The sequence below is a fragment of the Saimiri boliviensis genome, chromosome 1 (assembly GCF_048565385.1).
Source record: "Saimiri boliviensis isolate mSaiBol1 chromosome 1, mSaiBol1.pri, whole genome shotgun sequence".
NCBI lineage: Eukaryota > Metazoa > Chordata > Mammalia > Primates > Cebidae > Saimiri > Saimiri boliviensis.
The window spans coordinates 50,538,338-50,555,501 of record NC_133449.1 but is presented as its reverse complement, the minus strand read 5'-3'; the positions used below and the strand labels follow the sequence as shown (position 1 = coordinate 50,555,501).

The 17,164-nt window shown below is 41.2% G+C and overlaps 2 gene segments (V, D, J or C); both read right to left on the bottom strand.

Annotated features, from left to right (window-relative positions):
* The window catches only part of LOC101031654 (immunoglobulin kappa variable 2-30-like), a 241,671-nt gene that overhangs the window by 143,493 nt on the left and 81,014 nt on the right, over positions 1-17,164 (bottom strand).
* Positions 15,921-16,468, bottom strand: LOC101040107 (immunoglobulin kappa variable 1D-13-like). The segment is given in 2 exon segments: positions 15,921-16,237; positions 16,363-16,468. Coding segments are annotated over 2 exon segments (372 nt in total).

The window sequence follows — 17,164 nt, the reverse complement described above, 5'->3', positions numbered from 1 at the left end:
GATCATCTCTCTGCCACACACCATCAATGATACTTTCTGCTTTTACTTTTTATCAGTGAGTGGGGACATCATCCTGACCAAGACACCAACGTTTCTGTTAACATCTTTAGGTAAGAGACATTCAATCTCTTATTAAGCAATTGTCTTTGTACATGAAGAAATCAGTTGAATCCAAATGAAACTGGACAGGGATTTGCACTCGTTATATCTCACATGTCTAATGTGCCCCAAAATGTCCTAGCCTGGCTCAGTAGCAGGGGAAGTGGATCCTACTACATCAGCATCACTGGGCAACAGCGTAGGGCTCCTCAAAATTTTACTGATGCCTGACTAGGGGAGCCAAATCACAGTGCTGTAGCCTGTGCACAAGCCTTCCTGCTGCTTTGTAAGCAGCCTGTAGTTTAAGGGAACTTGCTTATATTGGGAGAAAGGAAGAAAGTTCCATTTGTCCTCTGAATGTTTGCTGAAAATGAACTGACAACAGAAGATTGATAAGAGAAAAGGCAAAAAAATTCATTTAAATTGCAGTGGTATATCATAGAAGGGTGATTACCTAGATAACTCAGTAAGATCCAGGTGTTCATATTTTCTTTCTAGGGAAGAGGGAATTCGGAAGTGTAGGCATCCTAGAGAGAATAGAGGAGAACAGAAGTGCATCCTCAAAAGAACGGGATAAAGTATCAACGTCCAGTCTCTTCTACTTTTGATTCTCGGTTTTTATTAATCTTTCCTGATATAAAATCTCTCAGGAAGAATTTTCTTGACAATTGGTTTCCTTCTGATAATCTGCTTTTAGGCCAATAAGGGATATTTAGGAAAAATCTTTTTGTGCATTTGCAGCTTTCTAAATGCCTTTGGTTTTACATAATCATCATACCAATGCAGGATAGTTTGAGATGTTGTTTTCTGGATTCCTTAACCTGCAACCCACCTGCCAACATCCTGTTTTAGAGAGATGCAGCTGCAGATTGAAAGTACAGTTAACCCCTGAACAACATGGAGGTTGGGGCACTGAATACTGGTGCAGTTGAAAACCTGTGTAGAACCTTTGCATTCTTAAGTACTAAGAGCTTAATTTGGACTGGAAACCTTAGTGATAAAATAGTTGATTATCACTTATTTTTACGTTACATATGCTATATACTCTATTCTTCCAATAAAGTATGCTAAAGAAAAAAATGTTATTAATACAACCATAAAAACGGTAAAATATGTTTACGACTTATTAAGTGCTTGATCACAGGTGACACACACAGAAGTAAATATATGTAGATCTGCAAATTTCAAACTTGAGTTATTCAAGGGTTGACTATACCATGATGAATGTAGCAGCCTCCATTTGTAGTCTAGGGATTTCCCCTTTGCTGTACCTCTGTTGACTTCCAATGACCATGTATATGCCTTATGATCTTTATAATCTTGGGGCAGAGAGCTCCGCCTGCATGTGTTACTGGCCAGAATGCCTGGAATGTGTATCTCTTAGGAAAGTGCTATGGTTTGACTCTTTCCTGCATAATCCATCTGTTGTAAAGTTAATTCTCAGTGTAATGGTATTACCAGGTGGGGTCTATTGGGATGTGTTTAAGTTATGAGGGTGGCGCCCTCTAGTGGAATACATGAATGCCACTGTAAACAGGGATTATGGGGCTGCGATCTCTCTCTCTCTTCTGTTCATCAGTCAAGACATGTCCTTCCTTCCTTTGAAGGAGTCAATGTTCCAGGCATCATCTTGAAAGCAGAGAAAGCAGACCTTCACTTGCCCATGCCTTGATCTTAAATTTTCCATTATTCATGTGGGCATTTAGTGCTATAAATATCTTTCTAGACACTCCTTTAAATGTGTCCCAGAGATTCTGATATGTTGTGTCTTTGTTCTCATTGGTTTTGATGAATAGCTTTATTTCTACCTTCATTTCATTATTTATCCAGTAGTCATTCAGGAGCAGGTTGTTCACTTTCCATGTAATTGTGTGGTTTTGAGTGAGTTTCTTAATCCTGAGTTCTAGTTTGGTTGCCCTATGGTCTGAGAGACTGGTTGTTATTATTCCTGTTTTTTTTGTTTTGTTTTGTTTTTGTTTTTGTTTTTTTTGCATTTGCTGAGGAGTGATTTACTTCCAATTATGTGGTTAATTTTAGAATAAGTGTGATGTGGTGCTGAGGAGAATGTATATTCTGTGAATTTGGGGTGGAGAATTCTGTAGATGTCTATTATGTCCTCTTGGTCCAGATCTGAGTTAAAGTCCTAGATATCCTTGTTAATTTTCTGTCTCTTTGATCTGTCTAATATTGACAGTGGAGTTTTAAAGTCTCCCACTACTATTGTGTGGGAGTTTAAGTCTCTTTGTACATCATTAAGAACTTGCTTTAGTATCTGGGTGCTCCCATATTGGGTGCATTTATATTTAGGATAGTTGGCTCTCTTTGTTGCATTGATCCCTGTACCATTATGTATTGCCCTTCTTTATCTCTTTTGATCTTTGTTGGTTTAAAGTCCATTTTATCAGAGACTAGGATTGGAACCCCTGCTTTTTTTTGGCTCTCCATTTGCTTGATAAATCTTCCTCCAACCCTTTATTTTGAGTGTATGTGTGTCTTTGCAGGTGAGATGGGTTTCCTGAATACAGTACACCAATGGATCTTGGCATTTTATCCAATTTGCCAGTCTGTGTCTTTTGATTGGGACATTTAACCATTTACATTTAAGGTTAATATTGTTATGTGTGAATTTAATCCTGCCATTTTGATACTAGCTGGTTGTTTTGCCCATTAGTTGATGCAGTTTCTTCATTGTGTTAATGGTCTTTACCATTTGGTATGTTTTTGCAGTGGCTGGTACTGTTTATTCCTTTCCATGTTTATCACTTCCTTCAGGAGCTCTTGTAAGGAAGGATTGGTGGTGACAAAATCTCTCAGCAATTGCTTGTCCATAAAGGATCTTATTTCTCCTTCATCCCCTATGAAGGTTAGTTTGGCTGGATATGAGATTCTGGGTTGAAAGTTCTTTTCTTTAAGGATGTTGAATATTGGCCCCTGCTCTCGTCTGGCTTTAGAGTTCTTGCCAAGAGATTTGCTGTGAGTCTGATGGGCTTCCCTTTGTGGGTAACCTGACCTTTCTCTCTGGCTGCCCTTAGTATTTTTTCCTTCATTTCAACCCTGGTGAATCTGATGATCGTGTGGCTTACGGTTGCTTCTTGAGGAATATGTTTGTGGTTTTCTCTGTATTTCCTGGATTTGACTGTTGGCCTACCTTGCTAGGTCTGGGAAGTTCTCCCAGATAATGTCCTGAAGAGTGTTTTCCAGCTTAGATTCATTATCTCTGTCACATTCAGGTACACCTATCAAACATAGATTAGGTCTTTTCACATAATCCCATATTTCTTGGAGGCTTTGTTCATTTCTTTTCACTCTTTTTTCTCTAATCTTGCCTTCTCATTTTATTTCATTGAGTTGATCTTCAATCTCTGATATCCTTTCTTCTGCTTGATTGATTTGGTAATTGAAACTTGTGTATACTTTGTGAAGTTCTTGTGCTGTGTTTTTCAGCTCTGTCAAGTTGTTTATATTCTCCTCTAAACTGGTTATTCTAGTTAGCATTTTGCCTAACCTTTTTTCCAGTGTTCTTGATTTCTTTGCATTGTGTTAGAGCATGTTCCTTTAGCTCAGAGAAGTTTGTTAATACCCACCTTCTGAATCCTGTTTCTGGCAATTCATCAAACTCATTCTCCATCCAGTTTTGTTCCCTTGCTGGTAAGGAGTTGTGATCCCTTGGAGGAGGAGAGGCATTCTGGTTTTTGGTTCTTTCATCCTTTTTTCACTGGTTTCTTCCCATCTTTGTGGATTTATCTACCTTTGTTCTTTGAAGTTGGTGACTTTCAGATGGGGTCTCTGAATGGATGTCCTTTCTGTTGATGTTGAAGCTATTTATTTATTTTTTTTAATTTTCCTTCTTCTAGTCAGATCCCTCTGCTCCTGGATGGCTGGAGGTCCACTCCAGACCCTGCTTTCCTGTAAATCACCTGCAAGGGCTGCCAAACAGCAAGGATTGCTGCCTGTTCCTTCCTCTTGTAGCTTTGTTGCAGAAGGGCACCTGCCAGATGTCAGCCAGAGCTTTCCTGTATGAGATGTCTCTTAGGATACACAGGAACCCATTTGAGGAGGCAGTCTGTCCCTTATCAGAGCTCAACTGCTGTGCTGGGAGTTCCATTGCTCCCTTCAGAGCTGCTGGACAGGGACATTTAAGTCTGCTGCAATGGAACTCATAACAACCCCTTTTCCCAGGAGCTCTGTGCTGGGAAGGTGGGGCTTTATTTATAAGTCCCTGACGGGCTGCTGCCTTTTTTCAGAGATGCTCTGCCAAGCAAGGAGGGAGTCTAGTCACAGTCGGCCTGCAGAGGTGTTGCTGAGCTGCTGTGGGCTCCACTTAGCTGCTGCATAAATTTCCTTGTTCTTTTGTTTACACAGGTAAGATTAGTACTGCCCTGGTAATGGCGGGCTGCTTTGGTAATGGTAAACTGCCTCAGTAATGGTGGGCTGCCTCTGTAATTATGGACTGCCTCAGTAATGGAGGTTGCCCTTTTCCCCACTGAGCTCAACCATCCCTGGTCGAACTCAAACTGCTGTGCTGGCTGCAAGAATCCCAACCTAGTGGTATTCAGTTTGCTGGTCTCCATGGGGGTAGGACCTGCTGAACCAGATCACCTGGCTTCCTGCTTTCAGCCCCCTTTCTCTCAGGGGTATGGACAGCTGTCTCACAGGTGCTCCAGGCACCAGCCAAAACGTTTGCTTAAATTTGTGCTGGAAACCCACTGCAGATGAATTAGCCACCCAGATTTGCACTGGAAACCTGTGGTGCCTGCCTGCCTGGTGGGAATCTCCCTGTCTGTGGCCTGCAAGGACTGCGGGAGAAGTGCAGCATCAAAACCGGAGTGCCCTGTGGCCAGAAAAATCCTTGATGGCCTCTGTTGGTTAGGAGGGGCGTTCCTCCAAACTATTGCACTTCCCAGGTGAGGCAGCTCCCCATCCTGCCTTGGTTTGCCCTCCTTGGGCTACACCCACTTTCCAACCAGTTCCATTGAGATGAACATGGTACCTTGGTTGGAAATACAGAGATCACTCACCTTCTGTGTCACTCTCGCTGGGAACTGCACTCTGGAACTGTTCTTATTCAGCCATCTCGATGGAAGTTCTCTCATCTGAATTCTAATCACCTCTCTTTCTTTGACTTGTAGGAATATTCAGGAAGAACTAAATTTTTCTCTACCAGTCTATAACAATTGAATTTATGCAGTAATGTTCTTTTCTGTGTGTTAAAGCCAAAAATTAGGTTGTAAGCCATCAACCTGCTAAATGGACTCCTCTTTTGGCAGAGAGAACTTCAAATAAATCTAAAAAACTAGGTCAGGCCATTACTGGCAGGTGGGTTTAGATGTGCCTCATTATACTCTCCTCCCTTTCTAGTTCAGACACAACTGACCAGCATTATCATTAAAACAGAGATCTTTGGACTGAAAAAAATGAATACTTTGTAGCAATAAGATGCCATACTCCAGCAAAACTGACAACAGGCCCTGAAGTAAATAAAAATATTTTACCCTAAAAATATTTCTTTAACATATTCTGAAGTGGCCCTGCAAAGCTGCCTGTTGTGGGGGGAAATTTCCCTTCTATAGAGAATCTCCTCCCCTTACAAAGACTTTTCCAAAGAGTGTGACCTTTTTTTTTAAGGACTGATAAGCAACATTCACCATGTTCTTTTTCTGCTACCCATAGGATTCATCTACATGGCAAGAACCTTGGCTTCCACACTCCCTTATCCAAACCCAAGCATTTCTTTATGATGAATTCAACTCTTTAGGCAGAGCTTAAGTCTTTCAACCAGTTGCCAATCAAGAAAGCTTTGACTCGCCTATGACCTGGCAGCCACTGCTTCAAGACATTCCACCTTTCCAGGAAAAACTAGTGTATATCATAAAGGTACTGATTTATGTCTTTGTGTATAAAACCAATGTGTAATCAAACCACCATGGACACATGTTTGCAGGACCTCCTTAGGTTGTGTCACAGGCCATAAGCCTTATCTTTGGAAAAATAAACCTATACATTGATTGAGACCTGTCTCAGATACTGTTTTGTTTACACTGGGTCACAAAATTTAGAAATCCTCTAAAACTACCTAAGCATCAATAAATCTACATGAGAGACGGTGGAGTGAGCATACCCCAATAGTTAAAACTCACAAAAAAATATGCTCTTGCTTCATAAAAATACTTTGTGGTTCTTTAAAATTTACTTTAGATATGGACAGTTTTGGGGAATATATTTATTGCTGGTGGAATGAATAATGTCTCACCCCAAAAGATGTCCATGTCCCAGTCTCTGAAACCTACATGTTATAGGAGTTGTTAAGACATTATTAGTTTAGGCAGATAAAGAGGAAAAGGAATTTTTGGGAAGGTTTTATTTCTTTTAAAGCCACTCTAGAAAAGTTTCTTGTCTAGTAGAAAAGCTCTGGCTCTTAGAACCAGGCTGGAAAGCTTTGCTATGCAAATATTGGCCATTAGAAACTGGGTTCACCCAAACGTGGCAATTCCCACAGCTGTCTTCCTTCTTGCCTCTATATGTGCCTGGCAGTATGGCTGCTCCTTTTATTCCCATGTATGTAGAACATTATGGCACCCTGCATTTGCATATTAAAAGATTAGGGTTGGAGGGCTTGTTTTTTCACAGGGTAAATGAATGACATGCCTGGTTAAAGGAGTCCCCAGAGTCCTATGCAAATCAGACACCACCTCCTCTAGCCTCCTCATGTAAGCAACCACTTTTCCTTGCACAAGGAGTTTCCTCTTTGCTGAAATACACCTTCCCTCTGCCACTGTATGGGGGAACTGTTTTATTCTTTCTTGCATATTAAACTTTTCACTCCTTAAAACCACTCCACGCATGTCCCTGTCATTTTATGCGACCTGGTGTGAGACCAAGATCCCTGATGTTCCTCCAGTCATCAGAGCTGTATCATAGGATTTGTACCTTCCATAGCAAAAAAAAAAAAAACTTGACAGATGTAAGTTAAGACATTAGAGAATAAGCAACCTGCTTATCCAGGTGAAATCAATATAAACACAAAAGTCCTTAAAATAGACAAGGAAGTGCACAATTAGAGAGGAGCTGGGACAACGGGAGGATGTAGTTTAAGGCAGGCAGGGGCCATGGAACCAGAAATGTGGGAGCACCTTGAAGATAAAAATCAGAGGATCCAGTTCTGTCCCCTGGAGCCTCCAGAGGATTATAGCTCTGCTGACACCTTAACATTACCTCAGTGAGACTTCTGACCTCCAGAGCTACAGGGTAATACATTTACCTCTTGCAAAGCCAGAGACTTTGGCAATTTAAACAGAAGTATTGGGAACCAATGCAAAGGGAAGAGATGTCTTTTAACTCACTGAGTGTGTGGTTGTCCTCTGTTCTTAGAAACATTTACACCTTGTTATCTGGTGTCACTTATGACGAGAGACAGAGAAAATTGTTCAGAGAAGAACTAGCATGAGATTTCTTTAGTTAGAAAATCTCTTGGGTACAATACCATGATTATCTCTTACATGATTTGGGTATCCCAGAGTTTAGGGGTCAGATCTCACAGCATGTGACAGGAGAAAGAGGGTTTTGTTGGTGGTTTGTTTTTATATTAGGAGGGAAACTTAGATTTTCAGGACACAATCTGAGAGGGACAGACTGAGTCAGAGATATTGTAAGAGAAAGAGGAGATGTGGAAGGAGTCAGGGCAATGAAACATGTGTCTTTGCTTCCATATCTAAAATAAAGTCACTGATTTTAAAAGGGGAAGCAAAGCTCTTCACCTTCCATCTTCTTATGAAGGATCAGATTCTTCCCAGAGTCCCTGCCCCTCCTTCATTCCCTGACATTGCATGGTGGAGCTAATCACATATCTCCTTAATCCCACTCCTGTCTCAAGCTGGGAGAGGCTCACTGTCCTCACCATGCCCAGCAGGATACAGTTGGTGTCCTTGGGACCAAAGGAGAAGAGGATGGTTTCTGTGCAGGGGATAAGAGCTTTACCCACATTTTACATTTTACTACATTCTAAGTAAAGTTGTGTGGAGCAAAGAGAACATATGAGTAACTGTATCCAGTGTAATTGGAAGAGGTCAGGCTCTGAGAATGCCAATGAATTCACATTTCTAATTTTGCAGGTGCCAAATGCTAGCTTTAGCAATTGTAGAGATGTGAACTTTGAGTTTAAGAACAGGATGGACTTTCAGGTACTGCAATAAATGAAGAGACATTTGTAATAGGGTCCTTCTCCCAGGGCTAAGTTCAGGCTGGCAGTACCAGAGAGCTGCCAGGTGCTGGCCTTAGGCTGTGGAAAGAGCAGCTGCCCTCCTGACCCACAGGACTGAGGACCTGGGAGGAACTCCAAACCCTGCCCACAGTGCTGCCTGGCAGGGGTTTCAGAGAGGGAAACTGCTCACAAATTTATGGGAGTTGCATTAAGGATGTATCCTGCAGCCTGGCAGAAGTGAAGGTCTCAGAGACCCAGGCCTTACGGCTGAGACTAGGTTCTTGGGCTGGCTGCTGTCAGCTCTGTCCTCTCTAATCCTGAATTATGGGGACCCTGCTGAAGCCAAAGACGGCTCCTGAGGAATATTTCAAATTGTCAAAAGGTACCTGAAAAATCTTTCTCATAACAAAATAGTCTCCAGTAGAAACACATTCTCTGCAGACAATTTGTGCTACTGTGATATTACCTGGGAAACGTGGGGACGCTGAGTTGGTGCTGAGTTACCGAGTCACCACCATGTAGCACAGTCCCATGGGCACAATATCTTCACTTGCCAGGTTTCTATCAAAATGAGAGTATCTTTCTTAACTGTGGAAAACATGGGGGTGGGATTGGTGGTCAAGGAATAGCAAAAGGAGTTTTTGGATTTGCCTGAGCCTGCCACTCTGGTTTCCCCAGATGTTTTCAATCCATTTAAATCATGATAAAAACACCTTTCTGCCTAACCAGTCATAATGGCTTTTCTCAGATTCAACTGATTCAGTGATAAAACTAAGAGAAAAAATAAATACGCTTTTCAACTTTTAAGCTGACCAGGAGACTGTCTGGTGTTTACACCTCCATATCCCGTGATGTGTTTCATCGTCCCTTTGCCTCACTGGAGATCCAAGTGCCTGTAATGCTTCACATGACTGCCTTCCCTAGAACTTCATCCTCATGTCTATTGAAATCTTCTCTGAGTTTTACCAGTGGAAATGGCCACAAAGAGAAACATTCTAGAAGGTCTTTTAGCTTCCAGATTTCTGCACTTCCTCTCTAAAATGTGTAAAATCAATTCTATTTGTTCTTGCTGTATATGGGCTAGATCTAAGGCTCCAACACACACCCTAACACCCTGTGTTGACAACTTATCAAGTATTGTATTAAGTCTAAATGGTCACATGCTAATTATATTATTTCTTCCAATTTAATGGAATAATTGTCATGTCAAGTCTTTGGTTTAAAAACCATCAACCAGAAAACCACAGTCCTGAGAAAATAGAAATAGAATATTTCAAGCTCTTCACTTAGCATAACAATGATGAGTCTATGGCTCATTTTCAAGATATAAATATTCTGTTTATGAGAGTAACAGCACCGTACACAGCTAGTGTTTCAAAGCCTTTGCCACATCTGACAGCATAGCAATTCAATAGCACAGGGGTTTGTGTGCTGGCTTTACTTGATTAATAATGGGATTTTCCCTGTCTATAGGGAAAGCTGCACCAGTGTACATGACAAAATCATGAGGTAACTTTGCTTCACTTTTTTTAGGTAAATAAGTTGCTTGATCCAAAGTCATATTGTAGAAGAATTTCCTGACTCTCATGAAAGCCCTTGGAAAATTCTCAAATAATATTTTATGTGGAAACATAACCAAAAAGGAAGGCAAATTCATATACAGAAAAATAACCACTGCCCTCCTCATGTTACATGAGGTCCACTAGAATCACCTGACACCAGCTGTTAGTCTGAGCCCTGATGTGTGGTACAATGTTAGGGGTTCAGGAGGAGTCATTCTTCTAGGCAAATTAGGTTTTCAGAAAAGCCAGTATCTCTGTTAGTTGAATATCATTGAGTACCCACAGGGACCTCTATAACACTGGTTCATGAGACTCCCTGGGAAAGCTGGGAAAGATGACTGACTAAAGTCCATGTGTTGAATCATCCTCATTATTAAAAGCCCCCTGCTTATTAATGGCATTTCAATGAATATTCACTTGGAAAGCATTTTTTTTTCAACTATGGCTCATTTTTGGAATGTCTATTACAGACCCTCCAGAATGACTTTGTCTGCAGTCATCCTGTTGCACTTCTTTTAAGTCCTGATGATCTGTCAAAACCAACAGCCAATATTACTAAATTGCTGCTCTCTTTGCAATGTGATGTAACCCTTGCAGTTTACCCACTGTTGTGATGTTTACATTTCCAGGGCTTCCTGCACAATGCCACTGATGTGACTCCATCCATCATCCATTGTTGTAAGAACTCTATTTGCCATATCATCATTGTGGGCATGAACATAAAGGAGATTTTCATAGGATACAAGAGTAATATTCAAATTAGTCAAAATTTGCTCTAGTCCTATCCTTGGAGCTCTACTGGGTTGGAAAATTGTTTTAGTAAGGACAACTATTTGGTAGAGTTTTAAAAATAAAAGCTACAAAGAAATTTTCTGTAGTAATAGTATGAACTATATGTAATCCAAAATACCATTTTTTAATGTACCAAAAATTATTAAAATGTATTTAATTTAGATAATTTTATAAATATGCATATATTGCATATATAATAGAATAAACATACTTAAATGTGAATACTACATATACTTGCAGCCAATATTTTATCAAATAAATATATATTCACTTTTATGTATCATATACATATATGCACATTTTTATAAATAAAATAAATTTTAATTTTGTATTGAAATAGTTTTAATTTTATCTTTAATTTTCTCAATGACTTCATAATTTGATTACTAAATATTCACATTTATACTACCAATTTAAGAAAAAATACATGTATGTATATATAGGTAGAAGTGTAAATACTGCATCAATAAGGTTTTATGCATTAATGATAGGTAATGAACAGTAAAACAAATGCTTACTGTTATCAGCCACTGCTTAAATACACAATTCAGTGGCTGATAACAGTAAGCATTTGTTTTACTGTTCATGTATCCTCATGTTTACAGTCATCTGGCTGATCAAGGAAGGGCTCAGCTGAGTGGTTCCTCTGCAGGGCACTGAGCTCGTCTTCAGCCTATAGATATTAATTGTCTAAAGATGATGTTGAATAGCAGTGACTACACATGACACAAGACTGCATAGTTGGATTTAAGTCTGGTAATTTCAACACAGATTCACACATTTAAAATATATTCCTGGCCGGGCGCGGTGGCTCAAGCCTGTAATCCCAGCACTTTGGGAGGCCGAGGCGGGTGGATCACAAGGTCAAGAGATCGAGACCATCCTGGTCAACATGGTGAAACCCCGTCTCTACTAAAGATACAAAAAATTAGCTGGGCATGGTGGCACGTGCCTGTAATCCCAGCTACTCAGGAGGCTGAGGCAGGAGAATTGCCTGAACCCAGGAGGCGGAGGTTGCGGTGAGCCGAGATCGCGCCATTGCACTCCAGCCTGGGTAACAAGGGCGAAACTCCGTCTCAAAAAAAAAAAAATATATATATATATATATATATATATATATTCCTTTATTTCACTTAGTGCAAATTTCCAAGAAAATGTATTCCTTTAATTATAGAAGTGTTTGATCATGCCATGGACAAATAATTATGTTTTCAACATTGACAATCTTGAATATTTGTAAATGTAAATTTGCATTAATAAGAACATAAAACTGGATGTGTTTTCAACATGTGGCTTTAAATATAATTTTTAAAATGGTCTCATTGAGGGAAAAATCATTTTAACTTATGTAAATATTCCTTTTTGCCTCCCTTGTGTCCTACAGAGTTGCCCAGTAAGAGGTCCTCCGGTGAGATTGAGAGTCAGAAAAGTATGACTCCATATTCTCCGTTGGTACCTAAGACAGACACAGGGACAGAGATGAGGACAGGAGAAACACCTGGAAAGATGCTGTAGGAACCTGAGCGCATTAGCATCCCTACTCCTAAGCTTCCAGACAGGACTGAGAAGCACATGGCTATATAGCCCATACTTCAGGGGTATAGCCAAGATGGCCAGGGGCAGACCTGTGTTACTTGCAGTTAAATAATTACAAGCTTGCTTTGCTTTTTATACACTGAGATATGTGCCACCGATCAAATACTGAATTAAGAAAACTCCAAACTACGGTGCACTGTAATAATGAAGAGGGAGACCCAGGCATCTCAGACCAACTTCCCCTTTGACTATCACACTGCATTTCAATAGAAGAAAAGGCTGACTGACTGGCTCCTCTGGTTTCACCTTCTGTAGGTGGCAGGCTGGGTCTTGGGGAAACTCTCTGGAAGGCACTATCTTTACTTAAAACAAGATCAAACCAGAAACCTTTTCACATGTGAATCCTAAAACTGTAAAACCGAAACCCTTTCATATGTGATTCCTGAAGCTGTAAACCAAAACCTTTTCACATGTGAGTCCTAAAACTATGAACCGAAACCTTTTCATATGTGATTTCTAAAGCTATAAGCCTAAGATTCTTCCATGTGTAAACTCTAAAGTATAAGCCTATATAAAGGCAGAACCTCCCTTTGTTAAATGAGCTAGGCTTTTGGCAAATTACCGCCCAGGCTCCCGACCGAATAAACCCCTTTTCCTCCTCTATTAGGTGTTCCAGAGATCCGTTTCCTGTGGCTGCTCCTGCTACAATAAAAGCAGAGATCAAGCAGTAACAGGAAGCCTACAGTAAAGACCATCTGAGAGCACTTTATAACCACGAAATGCTGTGGTATGGTTGCAAGGCAGCAAGATACCTTTGGTCCCATGATCTCTTCCCAACGTAGGGTTTGCCTGGGGGTCTTGTAAAGAGAGCTTGTGCAGGAACTCTGGGAAGGAATGCAACCTCCGCTCACAAAACTAGAGAGAGTGTTTGCAGATGGGAGCTTGCAAAGCCTGAATGCTACAGGCTCTGCCTATGTTTCTCTGAATATGGAGTAATTCTGATTGCTTTGTGTCCTCAATGCTTGGTAGATAAAAACCCCTTGATGCATTGTGTGTGGTCAGACCTTATGGTGCCTTATCCACTGTGTCTCTTTGCAGATGCACCTGGATAGACAATGGGTAGTAAAACTCAGTGACCTTAGTTAGCATTTCTTAGAAGAATCACACTTGTTATTTATTTATTTATTTATTTATTTATTTATTTATTTATTTATTTATTTTTGAGGCAGAGTCTTGCTCTGTCACCAGGCTGGAGCACAGCGGTGCAGTCTCGGCTCACTGCAACCTCTGCCTTCTGGGTTCAAGCAATTCTTCTGCCTCAGCCTCCCTAGTAGCTGGGACTACAGGCACGTGCCCGCCTGGCTAATTTTTGTGTTTTTAGTAGAGAAGGGGTTTCACCTTGTTGGCCAGGATGGTTTCAACCTCTTGACCTTGCGATCCACCCGCCTCGGCCTCTGAAAGTGCTGGGATTACAGGCGTGAGCCAGTGCGCCCAGCCCGCATTTGTTATTGAATGCCTCAAGACACATGCTCTCCTCCCGCCTCCCTGCCCCCCCCCACTCCCTGACATCTTCCTTCTTACCTCCCCTCCCCACAGCCCACAAGATTAACAACATAATGTGTCTAATAAAAATGTATGGAGCCCAGAGTTCCGCACCAACTAGGTTCACCCCATGCGAGAGTGCTTTGGCCCCCTGGACCCATACTCTGAACTTCTACTCTTGTCTTATTTCTTTTCTCACTCCCTCATTACTGCTGGGACTCGTGGCACCCATCTACAGGGTTGGGCTGGATCCCAACAAGGGGCAGATGCATTCTGTTTTCTGAGGGACAACCAGAGGATCTTGCTTCTCTTATCAACTTTTCTAACTACTATATCCTTGGTGTTCATAGCTTGTAGTGTCAAAGTTAATCAAGGGAACTGGGTCATTCCTGTTATACCCAACAGAGCCAAGAAACCAGGGGAAAGGCACTCAGGGTGTCAAAATTGTTTCTGGAATGCAACTGAAGGAGGCCCTATTATTCCTTAGAACTAATGTTTATAGTTTTTTAAAAAATTTTTATTTTATTTTATTTTACTTATTGCATTTTAGGTTTTGGGGTACATGTGAAGAACAGGCAAGATTGTTGCATAGGTACACACATGGCAGCGTGATTTGCTGCCTTCCTCCCCTTCACCTGTATCTGGCATTTCTCCCCATGCTATCTCTCCCCACCTCCCCACCCCTCACTGTCCCTTCCCTATTTCCCCCCAAAAGACCCCAGTGTGTAGTGCTCCCCTCCCTGTGTCCATGTGTTCTCATTGTTCAGCACCTGCCTATGAGTGAGAACATGTGGTGCTTGATTTTCTGCTCTTGTATCAGTTTGCTGAGAATGATGGTTTCCAGGTTCATCCATGTCCCTACAAAGGACATGAACTCATCGTTTTTGATGGCTGCATAATATTCCATGGTGTATATGTACCACATTTTCCCTGTCCGGTCTATCATCGATGGGCATTTGGGTTGGTTCCAGGTCTTTGCTATTGTAAATAGTGCTGCAGTGAACATTCGTGTGCATGTGTCCTTATAGTAGAATGATTTATAATCCTTTGGCTATATACCCAGTAATGGGATTGCTGGGTCAAATGGAAAATGAACATAGAAATTGACTCCCCCGGTCTTAAAACTCAAGATGCTTACATTTGTCTTATCTAAGTTCTTTTTTTCAGGAACCAACCATCAGGTCTCCCAGATACTACCAAAAAGCTGAAACTTACATATCACTGAATTGGGGCACTGAAACATTAGAACCTTCACTCATTATGATTTTCCTAACTGACATATTGCTTCCTGTTGACTAAATTATCTTCTTACTCCTCCCTAATTCCTGTTTTCCTGCATTTCTTCCCTGCTATATAAACCCCTAATTTTAGTGGTCAGGAGATACATTTGAGAAGGGTGGCCCATTTCCTCAGCTGTATCACCTGATTAAAGCCTGTTCCTTGGCAATACTTATTTTCTTAGCGATTTGCTTTCTGTGGGTGAGCAGCAGAATCTACACCGAATCCCTGGCATTTCAGTAACAAAATTCTCTACAAGCTTCACTGATTCAGTGAAACCAAATTTACACGCAACTTCTGAGACAACTTGATATATTTCTAGAATTCACTTTTCACTTTGTCCACCACTGATTACCATTCTGAGCTTGCCAGCTACCAGTCTTTACGAGTGCCAATGAACTTACTCAAAGAGCAATAGGTAACATTTTCCCTTTTTCATAAAACTCTAATGTTCTCTTTGTTCTTCCAACATATGGAAGACCATTGAGTTTTCCTGTATACCACACTTGGCAAATATTTCTTTGCAAACAAAACACAAAATTTAGAGATTCATCTCTACATTTTATTTAGACTTCAGCAGTTTAGACTCTAATCCTCTGTAGTAAGACAATTCCTGCTTAGAATATCTAAAGTGGCTTCTTCTCTGTTATATGAATTCCAACTGAAGCTATAAATTACACTCTTCAAGTGTAATGATCTCTGTCTTTATTACATCAGGAGAGGCATTGCTATGTCTGTGCCTTTGGGGCTGAGAAAGAGAAAAGAATTAGGGTGCAGAGGTGACTTCATGTCCCCCTCTACCAACACCATCAGAGTGTGGCTGCATCTGAGGAACACTCTCAGCTGATGGAAGCATCAGGAGGAGCAGCTGGGGCAGCTCAGCCTCACACATCTGCTTCCCTGGGGGTTTATGTTCAGGTTTGTAACACTGTGGGAGGGTAACTGTTATATTGTTGACAGTAGTAAGTTGCAAAGTCTTCAGGCTGCAGGCTGCTGATCGTGAGAGTGTAATCTGCCCCAGATCCACTGCCGCTGAACCTTGATGGGACCCCGCTGTCCAAACTGGATGCATAATAAATCAGGAGCCTAGGGGCTTTTCCTGGTTTCTGCTGATACCATGCTAAATAATTGTTAATGCCCTGACTTGCCTGGCAAGTGATGGTGACTTTGTCTCCTACAGATGCAGACAGGGAAGATGGAGACTGGGTCATCTGGATGTCACATCTGGCACCTGAGATTGGAAACATAGAAACAAATGTCCAAACAATTAATCATACTATAAGAGAACTTCCCTGAATAGCCAGGCAGTACTGACCACACTCGGCTGAGTAAACTCCTAGTGTTCTCCTTCCTTACCTGGGAGCCAGAGCAGCAAAATCCCCAGAAGCTGAGTGGGGACCCTCATGTCCATCCTGTGTCCTGACTAGGTCTCCCTCCTGCTTGAAGTGTGACCAGCCTATTAATAAGTATTCAGGGCAGGAGGAAGTGCTCTGGGGACATGCAAATGAGCAGGGGATGGGACAGGCTGGGCACAGCTGCAGGGCTGGCTCATCTCAGATACTCAGCACTGGCTCAGTGTCCCCAGTGTTCCAGGTAAGACCAGGGGTAGCACAAATTTGTCTGCAGAGAATGTGTTTCTACTGGGGACCATTTGTCATGAGAAATATTTTTTAGGCATTTTTTTTGACAATTTGAAATATACCTCAGGAATTGATGGACTAATGTATTTCATTTGGTTTATGGGGATTATTTAGGAGAATATTCTTTTTTGTAGGAGACACATAGTAAATGTTAATAGGATTCTCAGGTCTTCAAAAGACTCTCACATGATTCTGGTTAGGGAAGGGAATATTTCATCCTATACTTGCAATTTTCCTGTGATTTTAACATTGTTTCTTTCTAAAAAAAACAATTAAAATGTATTTACATGATGCTATATGTATTAGTAAGTTTTAGGTAATGCTGTTATGCCATTGTTCTTACCAGTATAAGATCAAGCAATTTACTACAGATACACAAAGATGATACTGTGTTTCTGCAATGCATGCAGCACTCACAAATCCACCATTATCAAGAGCCACAGTTCCCTTTAATACGTGGCTCAAGCCTGTAATCCCAGCACTTTGGGAGGCTGAGGAGGGTGGATCACGAGGTCAAG